At 40.4% G+C, this 13334-nt stretch overlaps 1 protein-coding gene across 2 annotated transcripts in view; it reads left to right on the forward strand.

The window, feature by feature from the left end:
* The window catches only part of LeuRS-m (Leucyl-tRNA synthetase, mitochondrial), a 53665-nt gene that overhangs the window by 37765 nt on the left and 2566 nt on the right, over positions 1-13334 (forward strand). For both annotated transcript variants that reach the window (XM_071589374.1, XM_071589375.1), the window contains 3 exons: positions 177-415; positions 2855-3019; positions 8093-8161. In XM_071589374.1, the coding sequence (XP_071445475.1) occupies positions 177-415; positions 2855-3019; positions 8093-8161 (473 nt within the window). The remainder of the gene's footprint in view (positions 1-176; positions 416-2854; positions 3020-8092; positions 8162-13334) is intronic.

The raw sequence follows: 13334 nt of genomic DNA on the forward strand, positions 1-13334 counted from the left end.
CAATAACAGTGTCCACACTTGATATTCTTCCAGGTGAACATGAGTATGTGTTTATAACACAAATAGACGACCACCCATTGTCATTTCTGAAGCCTTCAGTCAGTATTTATAGTTGCCAATTCATAAAGTTGTCAGAGAAAGTGAAATAATTCTCCCTGCATGTTTTCCATCTGTAGCATTTCCTGGCATCATCAACTGGCAGAAGAAGCTCTGGCTCATGATGAAGAAATTTCGGGAGTTGCGGAGCAGTGGGAAATGCCTTCCTCTTCCCCTCGGTGATGACTTTGCATCAGGGGAGCAGCAGTTGTGGGACTCGCGCAACTTTTACCTCAAGGGTGCCACATTCAACTATGCATCGTCCTATCAGCTGTCGGTAGCCATCTCCAAGATGCAGGGCCTCTCCAATGCCCTCAGGGTAACTCTGGGATCCTCCCGCTCGGCTCAATCCCCTTGGAGATGTGATGAAAATGCCTTTTCTGTGGCCACTCGGCTGCTGGGCACCTTCTTGGTCATTGAGACATTCATTTGTAGGTTGAGCAAATCCAGTAGCTTGCTGATGGGGTACTTATGAGGTTTTCATGATGCCTTAAATGAATACTTTCTACTATCTGGATACAATAGCTGGATTCTTTTGTGCGATTGAGGCCAGGTTAGCTGAAAGCACCATGCTACTTCACATAATTAATGCTTCGATGAAAACAATGCAACATTCATATACTATAGTTCATGAACCCTCTACGAGTAAAATTGAAACACATAATGAATGTTGTTATTGATTGATTGATGTTTATTGGTTCCTAAAAGACATGTTGAGTACAAGTGATACAGCCACAAACACATGGAATAAAAAGAGAAAAGCAGTGAACAGGAACATTGTGCATAGGAATAAAATTGTTTATCTACGGAGAGAGACATGAATTCATCCACCGCATAGAATTGGTATTCACACAGGAATTGATAAAGTTTAGACTTAAATGACATCAAATTTTCTCTTTCCCTTGGTTTTTCTTGTATCTTTGTACATCAGCATTGTTTATTAAATTGAACATGGCTTTTTTTTTGCTGTGTAATAATAATGGCATGGAAAATAGTTAGAATTTTCAATTTTTTGAAGTAAGGCCTACAAAAACATGCCCTTGGAACTTTACCTAGGATTCTCACTGCCCATGTTTACAGTCTAAAGAGGTGCATGGCATTGCATGAGTGTCCCCACATGCCAATTCCATATTTCACTTGTGGACTATGAATGAACGCATGATAAACTGTGATGTCCAAGATGCAGTTTAATACCCTATGATTGACATGTAAATATATGGCAGTAGTGAATTAGACCTATTCACAGTGGTTACACGTAACTCAACGTCTGCATAAACGTGAAAATATCAAAACTGAATCTCTATTTTGTGGGCAAGTGCACATATTTTCAACCGTATCTTGTATTCCTTAGTTCTGGAAAAAGCTTGCCTTGTGTCGTTCCTTTGTTGACTGCCCGACATCATTTCAGCCGCTCCCATACATCACCATTTCTCATGAATGGATTCTAATAAAAATTCTCAAAGTCGATGGGAAAAGGTGTTTAATAACAGCAATATGAACGGAGTAAGTGGGCCTCTAGCTATGGTGAAAAACAATGAATTAGTCCTAGACAAAATGCTCTGATGAGCATAACTACTCATTCGTGGAAGTAGTGCAGTCTGGTTGCCAAAGTCTAATGCCGATCAGAGGAGGATGTTTAAATAAATGATATTAGGTAATTACCACAATGTAGAACCTCTTTCCTGCAAAAACATTCACCAGATACCAAAAGGTCTACCATATGGTTCATGGCATGATTAGTTTGGCCTCGGGTAAACAGTTAAGCACTTGTGGATGGAAATTGTGGATTCGCCATGCTATCTAGGTGCGGTGGACTTAGAGTCTTTGACTTGAGCCATGAGTCATAATTTTCATGTTTTCCTAATTATTTGTTTACTTTTTTCCATTCGTCTTTCTGGCCATCTCTTCTGCAATCAGTGGCTTCTTATTGCTTTCCCAATTGACCAATCTCATGTTTTTCGTTTACAACTTGTTTGGTGGAGACTCCAGTTAGTAGACTGGTATATGGTGAAGTACATTATCATTACATCTAATGTTGAGAAAAATTATATTAAGCCTTGATTGAGAGAAATAATAACAACAGACTTTATTATCTTAGAAACCTGAATCAAGATATTCAAGGAGGTTGTCAAGCCATGTGCACTATAGATCAGCCATGGTTAAAAATATTTTATTCATGTGCACGCTAGAAATTTTTAACTCTTAATAGATTAAAGAGTGTTTTGTAAATGAACGAAAATGCCACGAGAAAATATTCTCTGCAAATTACCATGACCACGAAAACGATAAGGTTCTGGTGGGTGCATGTGAATGGTGAAGATGGGAACGTGATCACCAAAGGTAAAGATCAGCGTTGTGCAGAGAGAATCCAGTGCCCCCTTCTTCCTACTGCTACGCCCACTGTTATTAATCTCATTGGTGTCAGTGAAACTGGTCTAAGTACTGCTCTCTCTCTCTCGTCAATGTCCTTGTGCCTGCTTTCCCAGTTCTGATTTTCCAAATTCACCTCCCCTCCAAAATATTTTGTTTTTCTTATATTTTGGGTGTTACGTCAACAGTGAAGTCACATGTATTGTAGCAGTAAGTAAATTTTCCTAATTTTTCTTTCGTGGGGAAGAGCCGCATTCTACTATTAATAACTCACCGAGTTTTATCTAAAGAAAAATAATTTTGTTGTAAATATTTTATGGTTTTTACTTACAAAAATAAATGTGACTGATTGTTAGTTTACGTTACATTTGGTATTTTGTTGTTTCAGAAAGCATCTCCATGCGTCATTCAGCAAGGCTTTGAGTTTGAGCGTGCCTTGGGAGTGCTCTTGATGCTGTTGGCACCCATGGCTCCACACTTTGCATCAGAATTATGGTCTGGTTTTGTCACAGCACCAGGGAGAGTAGATCCTGATTCCAAGGAGATTGATTGGGTATGTATACATTCAATCAATTTCATTCGCAGGGAGCGCTAATATCTTGAGGGCTTCAATGTTATCGCATGATATTCCAGGGTGCGGGTGGATAAAATTCAATTTGAAACTCCCGCCATTTTATACCACATGCAGAGGTCACCATTTTCTCACCATTGGTGCCCAAATAAGCTTAACGTATATGCTGGACAGACATAACCTCAAAACGGTCGCAATGCTGAGAAAAAGTCCAAAGTATAACCGAAGGGCCACAATTATTGAAAGTGAAGGCTATGGTTGCTCGGCAACAGATATTGTTTGGATTTTCAGATAACAGAGATTGACAGCATATGATGTCATCGAGTCAGGAAAGTCCAACGATGGTTTTGCAACACTGGCAAGGAACAAAATGCCAAAGGAGCTAGTCGTCAGGATGCCCGATGGTTGTTAGGGTGATTCCATGCCACCACATTTCTTTGAAAATGGAGGAAATTTCATCGTAGAATTTAATTTGCATGCTCTGACAAATGCAGTGGAGCCGTGGATGGTGTCATCTGGGAGGCCGTACGTTTTCCAGCAGTAGGGTGAACCTTCCCATACAAGGAGTCATTTGGTGCTAAATTGGTGGCCGGACAATGTTGACATGTTTTGGTCCAAAGAATTCTGGCCTTCAGCAGCCAAGATTTAAATCCATTGGACTGCCTGTGTGTGTGGAGCATGATCAAAAGGGTCACCAACAAGTCCAGACATCCAAACATTGCATCATTCCTAGCCCACTCTTAATCACCCATATCTGGGTCTTTAAATTCTCAATTCAGCTGCAAGATCTGATTCCTTGCAGAAAATGAATTTAGAAATGTCCATTTGTCATAATAACACGTGGAAAAAGTCCTCTTTTATTTCAATTTTGATGGATTGGTGCTTGAAATTTCAGTTCCTCATTTATCCAGGAATTTCAATTTGTGCTTAATGGAAATAAACTTCAAAGGTCTTTCATTTATCAGATGGTGTCTTTGTCACTAATGAGAAGTTCCTTGCTTTCTAAAACTTCTTTTGGCCTCTTGAGGTTGTGGGTGGAAAAGGGAAAAATCTTGTGGCTACTCTTGTGACTGTTGCTTCTGAGCAGATTCCCTTTCAAGCAATTAGCAGTAGAGCTGTTTTTCACCCAGGCCTGACATAAATTTTGAAATAAAATGTTAAGTAAATTTTCTTTATAAATAAAATGTCAGATATTTTCATCAGTCCCATAGTTTACCACCTCGGAATGAATATCAGCTGTGTTTCATTTACTGATGTCAAAATTTCATTTAGCAAGATTTTCAACAACCTAAGCAATTACAATACTCATGCTCTCTCCTCTCTTATTCATTATATTTATAGTGTAACTGTCAGTAAATTTAGTTGTACTCAGGCAAAACCTGCTTACTCTTCAATGCCACAGTTTCAGTGTATTAATCATTCTCCTTGACCGGGATTCGAACCTGGATCCCTCAATGTCCAGCCGAGTGCTTTAGCCAGTTAATCCATCGAGGCATCCTCTAAAATTTTGAAACTGTGAAATTCTTAATCTCTGAAATTTCAGAATTTAAGAAAATGCCTCGATAGCTCAACTGGCTAAAGCACTTGGTCGGACATCAAGGGATCGGGGTTCAAATCCTGATGAAGGTGAATGATTTCTACACTCTGAAAATGTTGCTTTGAAATGTATATTAGCAGATGTCTCCGTTAAAAGTTACCGTTGCAGCATCTTCTGCAGTTTCTTGGAATCTGATTACTCTTTCTTTAGGTCTGAGAAAATGCAGCAGACTGTTGTTACTTGTCAATTCGAATCACTGAGTTCAGCTTTCATTGGTTGTGAGACATCTTGCAGACTATATAAAAATCCAAAAATCCCAGATGAGAAGAGAAGAACCATAGTATAAACTTATAAAGAATGCAATATGTCAATGAAAAGTAGTATTGTCACATTTTTTGTCTCAAGTTAGAAATGGTTTTTTATTGGGGGGAGCTGATACCAAAAACCCATATTTGCTGCTATGTATCACATTGGAAGAAGGCCAGTATGAGTTGGATGAAATTGCTGATAATTTCACCTCGTATTCTTTAATTTTTTCAAAATTTTATTCTAAGAATTTTTTTTCACTCTTAAAGTTTGAATGAAGCGAGGTTAGGTGGTTATTTACACTCGAGTGCTTGCTGGTGAATGCACTCATGTGTTTGGCTCAGAATGAGAGAGGAAAGGTCAACATTTGCTCGGTAACAAGTGATTGCTTTGAAAAAAGTATTATGTCCAATACTTGAATGCATTTTATTAAGAACTCAAATGACCCTAGTAGTGTGACCTGTCAAATATGTGACAAATACCGGTCATGGTGAGACCAGGTCTTGTTCATATTCCATCATTAAATGGAGTAGTCTATCATATTGGGATTTTTCATTTGAGGAACTTAAATAGTCATCAATCTGATTTTGGAGTACTAATGTCTCAATTTAGTGTGCTATCTTCACTGTATTTTCTCAACTTCAGATGAAGAATTATTACATTCAACACATTATTACATACATTATTCGGCATCGCGTTCCATGACGTGGGTCGAGCGTGGAAGTTCGCGTTAACAGAGCTCCTCACTACACCACAGCTCAGAGCTGACTGCCTTTTTCAGCGTCGCTTGCCAACATACCCCCCTCCAATCGCAGCCCGTCAGAGCGGTGCTGGGCGCGCCTGGAGCGGCGCGCCCAGCCCAGGAGTCAGTACACTTATTTTCCGGACGAACCCTGTAAATAGCCCCCAACCTTCTTCATTTTTGAGCAGTAACATGATAGTCCTGGGGTAGAGCATTAGTCTGCTGAGCAGAGAGCCCGGGTTTGATTCCTGAGTAAGCCATTTTGGGCACCTGCAGCTCCACCCAAGCTCTATTAATTTTTGGGTACCAGATCTTCCTGGGAAGCCATAACTGGGGCAGGGAAAGAAATTGGCCCCCTTACCCTGATACCGTTGGGCTTAGTACTGGGTGAACTCTGCCAAAACATATCAAACTTGACTCCTGGGTTGATTACTGTGTTGGCAGTTTTTTAATTCCACTGAATCAAAGAATATTTCTCATCACCTGTGCTGACTTACTCCCGACTCTTACCATGGCAGCAAAAACAGACTTTGAGCAGGCATGAGCAAATTTTGTGAAAATTTACTCGCCAATTACAAATTTGTCACAAAAAGATATTAGAGCTCATTGTTAGGATGCTAATTGAAATTGCTCAGTCATTCAAGTTAACGAAAAGTTTTAAGTAGGTAGAGTTGTTTTTTATGAACCTTGAGTCTTTATATTTTTACTTTGTTTTTATAACGTACATGATTTTGGCTGAATATTTAAAACACTCAAGTTATAACTTTAATAATCATTTGGGATTATGTCTTTCAATGCATGAAAACTTACACAAAATATTAAGCCAACTTTCATATTTTTATTTCCAGGCTTTATTGGTTTAATAATATATTCGGAGCCAAGATTTACTCTCTAATGTAGCCAAATTTTTTCCAGGCTTGTAATAGAAGAAATGTATAGTAGGGCACATGAAACTTTAAATCAACAAGTATTACTTGGACAACGGATTAATGGTGATGTCGTGGTGATGATAATCACTTATCCTTGACTGTCCATTTCATTAAAAAGAATTATTTGAAGAGAAATTTGTGTTTGGAATGGGCCCTTTCAGCATAAAATATGATAGAAGGGAGTTTTTGATGGAAAGGCTTGATTATGTGGATACCACAAAAGGAAGTGTGCAAGTATGTATCTCACTATTTGTGAAATTCCTAGTGTAGTTCAGCTCACACCTTTCGGCTGATAGTTAAGTTATTCCTGCTCAATAAATCACAGGTTTTCACTCATCCAGTGGGTGGAGAATTGGACTACTGATGGGAGGGCCCAGGTTCAATTTTGGGTGATGCCTCTGAGCACTCCCAGCCCTTCTCTCTAGCTGTGTGATTTTTCAGATACAGGCAAATTAGCTGCCTCCCCCCCCCCCCCTTCCCTAAACCCTGCTCATGAGTGAATTTGACATGCTGTATAGGCAAATTCCAAAGAAACTGCGGGAGATGCCGCAACAGTAACTTTTAACGGAGTCATCCGCTAATGTGCATTTTAATGCAACAATTTCAGAGCGTAAAAATCATTCGCCTTGACTGGGACTCGAACCCAGATCCCTCAATATCCGGTCGAGTGCTTTAGCCACTTAAGCTACCGAGGCGTCCTCTTAAACTCTGAAATTTTGGGGCTTTTAAAGGAACTAGATGTTATGACGTTACAATGGCTTAATAACTTGTGTTTTTTTTTATATTGGAATATCAATGGGGTAATGTTGAGATATCAAATACTGGAATGTTAGATATTGGCTCACCCATATTCTCTAATTGAGTACATCATTTGTTAGTTGTGGAACCATTAGCTTTACCTTATCGAGCCATTTCCCAACACCTCGAAAACATTCTAAAGCGTGCCTATCAGTAAGAAAGGTGATTAAGATGTAGTATGTTGTCTCCAGTGTAAATAAGATGATTTAACCAACTACTGCCCCATTTGCATAGTCCCTGTATTTTGGTAGTTTTCAAGCTGTAATGAAAGATCGATTCTGTGATTGTTGTTGTTTAATAACCTGATTTCTAAACAATGAAAGCTTTTCATTGTGTAAATCACTCCATATATATTAGCATGGCCCCGGTCGAGGCGGGGTAACATCCTCGTCTGCGAGCCCAGAGGTCATGGGTTCGCTTCCCCACCTGGGTGGATTTTTATCAAGTTGAAAGGAGAGTATGTTAAAAAATATAAATAAATCTAGCAAAAATAATTTTTTATCTATTTTTTCCCAAGGACTAACTGGATGACTTGTGTATTGTATTATGGCATATGTGGCATTGGCATATATGTGTTGTAAAAGCGAACTTTTAGTCTATCTACATTATTCATGCTCTATCAGAACTTGAATTCTAAATTTTTGAAAAATAAAAGAAATGAGATAATTTTGAAAGGAAAAAAAATAATTGTCATCATGTGAAATTGAAATTTATGCTAAAATTGGTATCTTTTTTTCTCATAGGAATCCTCTGTTTTAGAGCAGAATTGGCCCAAGGTGGACGATGACTACCATTTGGATTTAATTGGGAAGGTACCGTGACTTTTCTCCCTTCACTCCCAGATTTTCTTTTGAATCCTCTTTGCTTGTCTATCCCCCAAATAGTTTCCATCACATCATTCCAATCCACTAACCAAAAGATTATCCTGGAATATTTAGCCTGTTGTGCTTTATTTACAAGATGCGCATAATCCTCTCTGTTGGCTTACCATCTGAGAAGATTCAATTTACCATACTTCCCGGTCCACAAGACGACGCACATTATTTACTCCAAAATATGCTCAAAAAATCAGCCTGTGTCGTTATAATGGGCCTGTGGGGATATAACAGGTATAACTTGGACCTTTAAATGTCATTTTGAACAGTTCTATGCATCGTGCCTAACATACTCCTTTTTCTTCTATTTTTTAAACTTTTCTATTTCAGTACAGTCAAATCTCGTTACTATGCCACCTGCGGGGACCGAGCAAGAGTGGCATAGTAGCGAGAGAGGTATAGTGACGAGGGTTTGTAAAAACGGCTGCTTTATTTTCTCAAGTTAACCATCAGTCCAAAGCTCTCAAGAAGCGTCGGCTGGCGCACCTTCTTTCAACGGACCTCGTGCATCTCGTTGTCTATCCGATTGCACGCTTGCGTCACTCCGGGCTTCCCGCTTCTTTGTCGCATGAACTTCCGGACGGTGCTCCAAGCGCACTGGGCTTCCTCAACAGTTATCTCGTCATCTTCGCTTTCCACCAGCTCCGCACTGCACAGCATCTCCTCTGCAATCTCCTCCGGCATGAAAGACCCAACAGTCGCAAGGCGCTCGTCGGCTTCGTGAAAGTTAGAAAGCTCGTTCTCCCGCTTCTCATCTATCTTTTCCTCGGTAGGCAGAGCCTCTTTGATCTCGAACAGCTCCGCATCTTGTGCCTCAGTTTGGATCTCTCCGATGAACTTGGCTTTTGCAAAACAATTCCTGATTGTTCACTCGCCGACCTGCTCCCAAGCACGCCGGGCGACTAGCGTCGAACAACGTGAATTTGAGCTCTTTTCCCTTGTCCATAGCCTCAAGCCAGCGGCATAGTGGGAGCTTCTTGTAGTGGCAATTGGGGTTCTTTATGATTCCTTGATCCATTGGTTACGAATTGGCTGTCGTGTTAGGTGGGAAGAAAACCAGTAGGATGTTGTTCAGCTGGAGCTCGGGAGGGTGGCCAGAGAAGTTATGGAGACAGACCAGCACTCTGAGTCCCTGCTGGCCGAGTAATCCGTCCCAATCACGCAGTATCTCCTCGAAAAGCTCCACCACCATCCACGCCTTCAAGTTCGCCTCGTCCAGGTTGAAGATGTCGTCTGAAGAGACCTACCTGAGTAAGGGCCAGAGAACTTGTTGTTGCCACTCAAGAAGGGATTGCAAATCCACCGCTCCTGCTTCGTCCTGCTCTGTCTTGAACATGATGCCGTGGAGCTTCTTGAAATTGTCCAACCAACTGTCACTCACCATGAAGTCCGGGATGTGCATCATCTCGGCCAGTTTCATTGCCATCATTTTTATCCTTCATCAGATTGCCACCGACAGGCAGATTCTGTCCTCTTGGTTGCTTCAGCCACATGAGCACTCCCTCGTCAAACTTTGGGTCATGAGTCTGCATCAACTTCATGCGCTTCGATGAAACTCCAGCTTTGATTGCAACCTGGATTGTACCCTCCTTGCTGAGGATGCCCTTCACGGTGGCCCTCTTAACTTCGATGCCCCATTTCTTGCTAATCTCCTGCGCCAACTTGGACTGATTCGGCTCCTTCTTCACGGCATCAATGGTTCTCTTTTTCTCCATCAGCGGAAAGTCTGTTCGCTTGGGTTTCTGAGCTGATATTATGGGCTGAATTTTTTAAAAATTGATGTCACTGTTGTGCACGTACGTATTGAGTTATTTCGTGCGCAGCTGGACTGTAGTTCGTCGCTTTGCCTTTGGGACGTGAGTGTAATAATCGAGCACCGCGCAGAAATACAGACTTTTTCACGACTCGTGCCTTTAAACAGTCGCACAATAGTGGCATAGTAGCGAGAGTAAGGGGTGGCATAGTAAATTTATTTTGCATTGAATTTTGTCGGGCCCGAGCAAAAGTGGCATAGTAGCGAGGTGGCATAGTAACGACATTTGACTGTATATCCAACATTTTCATGACACTGTTGGTTCTTTTTTACCTTCCGAGTACATATCTTGCTGCATTTCTTTGAATTTTTTCTATCTTTTACAGATCATCATCTGGAGATTTTAGTATCTTTTTGGGGAAATTAACTACGCCACTAGAATCAATTCACAGTTCTCATCAAATCACTTACATTATGTTAACCGAAGGTTTTAATAGTAATTTACGCACTGATAGTAAAGAAAAAGAAGTGTATCAGTATTCTACTATCTAATCTACCCCTAAATGTAACTAATGTTTATCAATCCAAGTGTCAGCCCCACTAAAAAGCCTTCTGGACAATGAATCACAAAATTGATCTAGATAATGTAAACACCAGTTAAACATATTCCCAAATTTATGACCTTTTCCCGTTGTTGTCTTCAATTACTGCAAGTCATGATCCAAAGTGTAATTTGTAAGTACTCATTAGAGAACCAACAAACTTTTAGATTCATGATTAAGAGACGGAACTGGTCTGATTTTTTAATGAAAAATTGTAAATGAAGGCTCAAATTATTTCAACAATATTTTTTAGCCCTGCTTTGATGCTAGCTTCCCCTCCAACAGAGGAAAATGCAGCACTATGGAAAAAGCAAAAAGATAGCTAGAAGTTAACCCCTTCCACCACATCAACATCGCAGTTCATGGGGAGGGAATTACATATTGCAGCTGAAAATTACAAAAGAAAAGTTTTGCCATATTACTGGTGTTAATTCATAATTAGGATTATGCACCATAAATTTCTATTCATGTTCTTTAGTATTCCGTAACCATTGTTATTCGGCATGGTATTCAGGATTGTGGGGAAGGAAAAAGAACTGGCTATCTGAATGGAATGAAGTGAGGCAGAAATGCATGCAGAATTGAACAAGTTTTGTTTGAAGTGTAGGGTGTCGGGTTGCATCTTGTTTAAGTTTAAAACCTTAGAATTGTAGAGGTCGTCCACCGGTGGCATCCAAAATGTAATTTAAGCGATAAACTACCTTTAAAAAATGCCATATTATACTCTGTCAAATGAAACTATTGAAACAGTGAAAAGGGAAATGACAAGAAGCCATGACTTACAGATGAGATTTTGAGAGAGTAAACACGAGAAGGAAATGGGTGAGTGGAAACACAGAGCTAAGTGGAAGAAAGTGAAAAGAGTCCGGTGATAAAAAAGCAGTTCACTCCATAGCATACTTGGCCCTTGCTGACAAAGATGCAGCATCATATGCATCAATTAGTACATTAGAAGTTATGGTTAGATATGGGCTCCTAAATAATTGAAATATCTAATGATCAGCCTCTTGTGGTAGTTAATCTTTTGACCATACGAGGTCTGTTCAAAAAGTATCGTGACTTTTGTGTTTTTTTAAAATTATTTGTGTATTCATGAATATCTAGGGGATCGAGATGGTGCGGGGGCTAACGTACTGGCTTCCCACCCAGAGGGCCCGGGTTCAAATGTTGAATATTTTTCAGAGGTATCTCAATCCCTACTTGAGGTGCTTTGTGGAGGGCACTTTGAGTGAGTACGCCGTCCGTCGGATGGGGTGTTCAGCTGTTGACCCCTTGGTGCCTTTCGTAAAGAGTAGACTAATGCTGACGCCGGGTTTCTCTCCACCCTTCATCCTTTCCTGTCCATCCCTAATGGCGCAAATGACCTCAGCTGTCGGCCGCCTCCCCTAAATACTACTACTACTACTGCCATGAATATCTATTTTGTCCCCTTTAAATTAATCCCCATTAGATGTTATACACTTGTGCCAACGTTTTTTCCAATCCTCGAATCACTTCAAAAAATCATTTTTTGTGATCTTGTTCAGCTCCTCCTTCGATGCAGTCTTTATCTCATTAATCGTAGCGTAGCGTTGTCCTTTTATGGGCCGCTCCAGTTTCAGGAAAAAGAAAAATTCACTGGGGGCCAAATCTGGGGAATATGGTGGCTGCGGCATCATCAGTGTGTTGTTTTTGGCCTAAAATTCGCACAAAAGTAACGATGTGTAAGCAGGGGCGTCGTCATGGTGCAAAAGCCAATTTTTGTTCTCCCACAAATCCGGGCGTTTGTGGTGGATTGCTTCACACAAATTGCGTATAACTTGTAGGTAATATTCCTTATTTACCATTCTACCCTGTGGCCAGAACTCATGATGCACCACACCCCTGCAATTGAAGAAAACTGTAAGCAAAACTTTCACATTCAACCGAACTTGGCGCACTTTTTTCGGTCTTGGCTCATGCTGCAGCTTCCGTTGGGATGATTGAGCTTTAGTTTCCATGTCATAACCATAAACCAACGATTGACCCTCTGAAGCAAATTTGGGTCATCACGGGCAGAGTCTAACGCAAGTCCATTAGCAATATTAACGTTGTTTTCGGCCAAAATTGAGCAATTTTGGTACGAATTTTGCGGCGACCCATGTCATGCTCAAATCATTGGTAAAAATCGAATGGTACTAGCCAATCGACATGTTTAGGTCCTCAGCAACTTCTCTAATGGTGATATGATGATTGGCCAATGCCATTTTCTTCACTTCATCAATGTTTTCGTCAGTTGTTGACATGCTCATGCACACTCATCGTAGTTCATATCTTCTCGGCCCTCTGAGAGCATTTTGTACCACCGATAAACGTTGCTTCAGTCCAAGGTAGCTTCTCCACATGCCACAGTCAACATTCGGAATGCATCCGCGCACTTAAATTCGTTTTTCACCCAAAGTTTGATACAGATTCTTTGATCCATATTTTGGAACAGGCAAAAGTCGAAGGCAAGCCACAACACGTCCAAGCCAAAACAGCTGACAACAATTAGCTGAACATTCAGAATGGCCAAACTTTTTGGTATAAGTGAGAGATATAAGTACCAGCATAATGCCACAAAAAAATTGAAAATCAAATATATGTAACCCGCAAAAATTCAAAATTTGCGATACTTATTGAACAGACCTCGTACAAGTGTATGAGACTCCCATTTTAGTCAACACCATTATTATGACGAAACCTATAAAGTTAGCAAATCACTCTGTGATATTTGTGTGTTCGTGTTTCATTTTGT

Source organism: Hetaerina americana, unplaced genomic scaffold, assembly GCF_022747635.1.
Source record: "Hetaerina americana unplaced genomic scaffold, ioHetAmer1.1.p SCAF_37, whole genome shotgun sequence".
Lineage (NCBI taxonomy): Eukaryota > Metazoa > Arthropoda > Insecta > Odonata > Calopterygidae > Hetaerina > Hetaerina americana.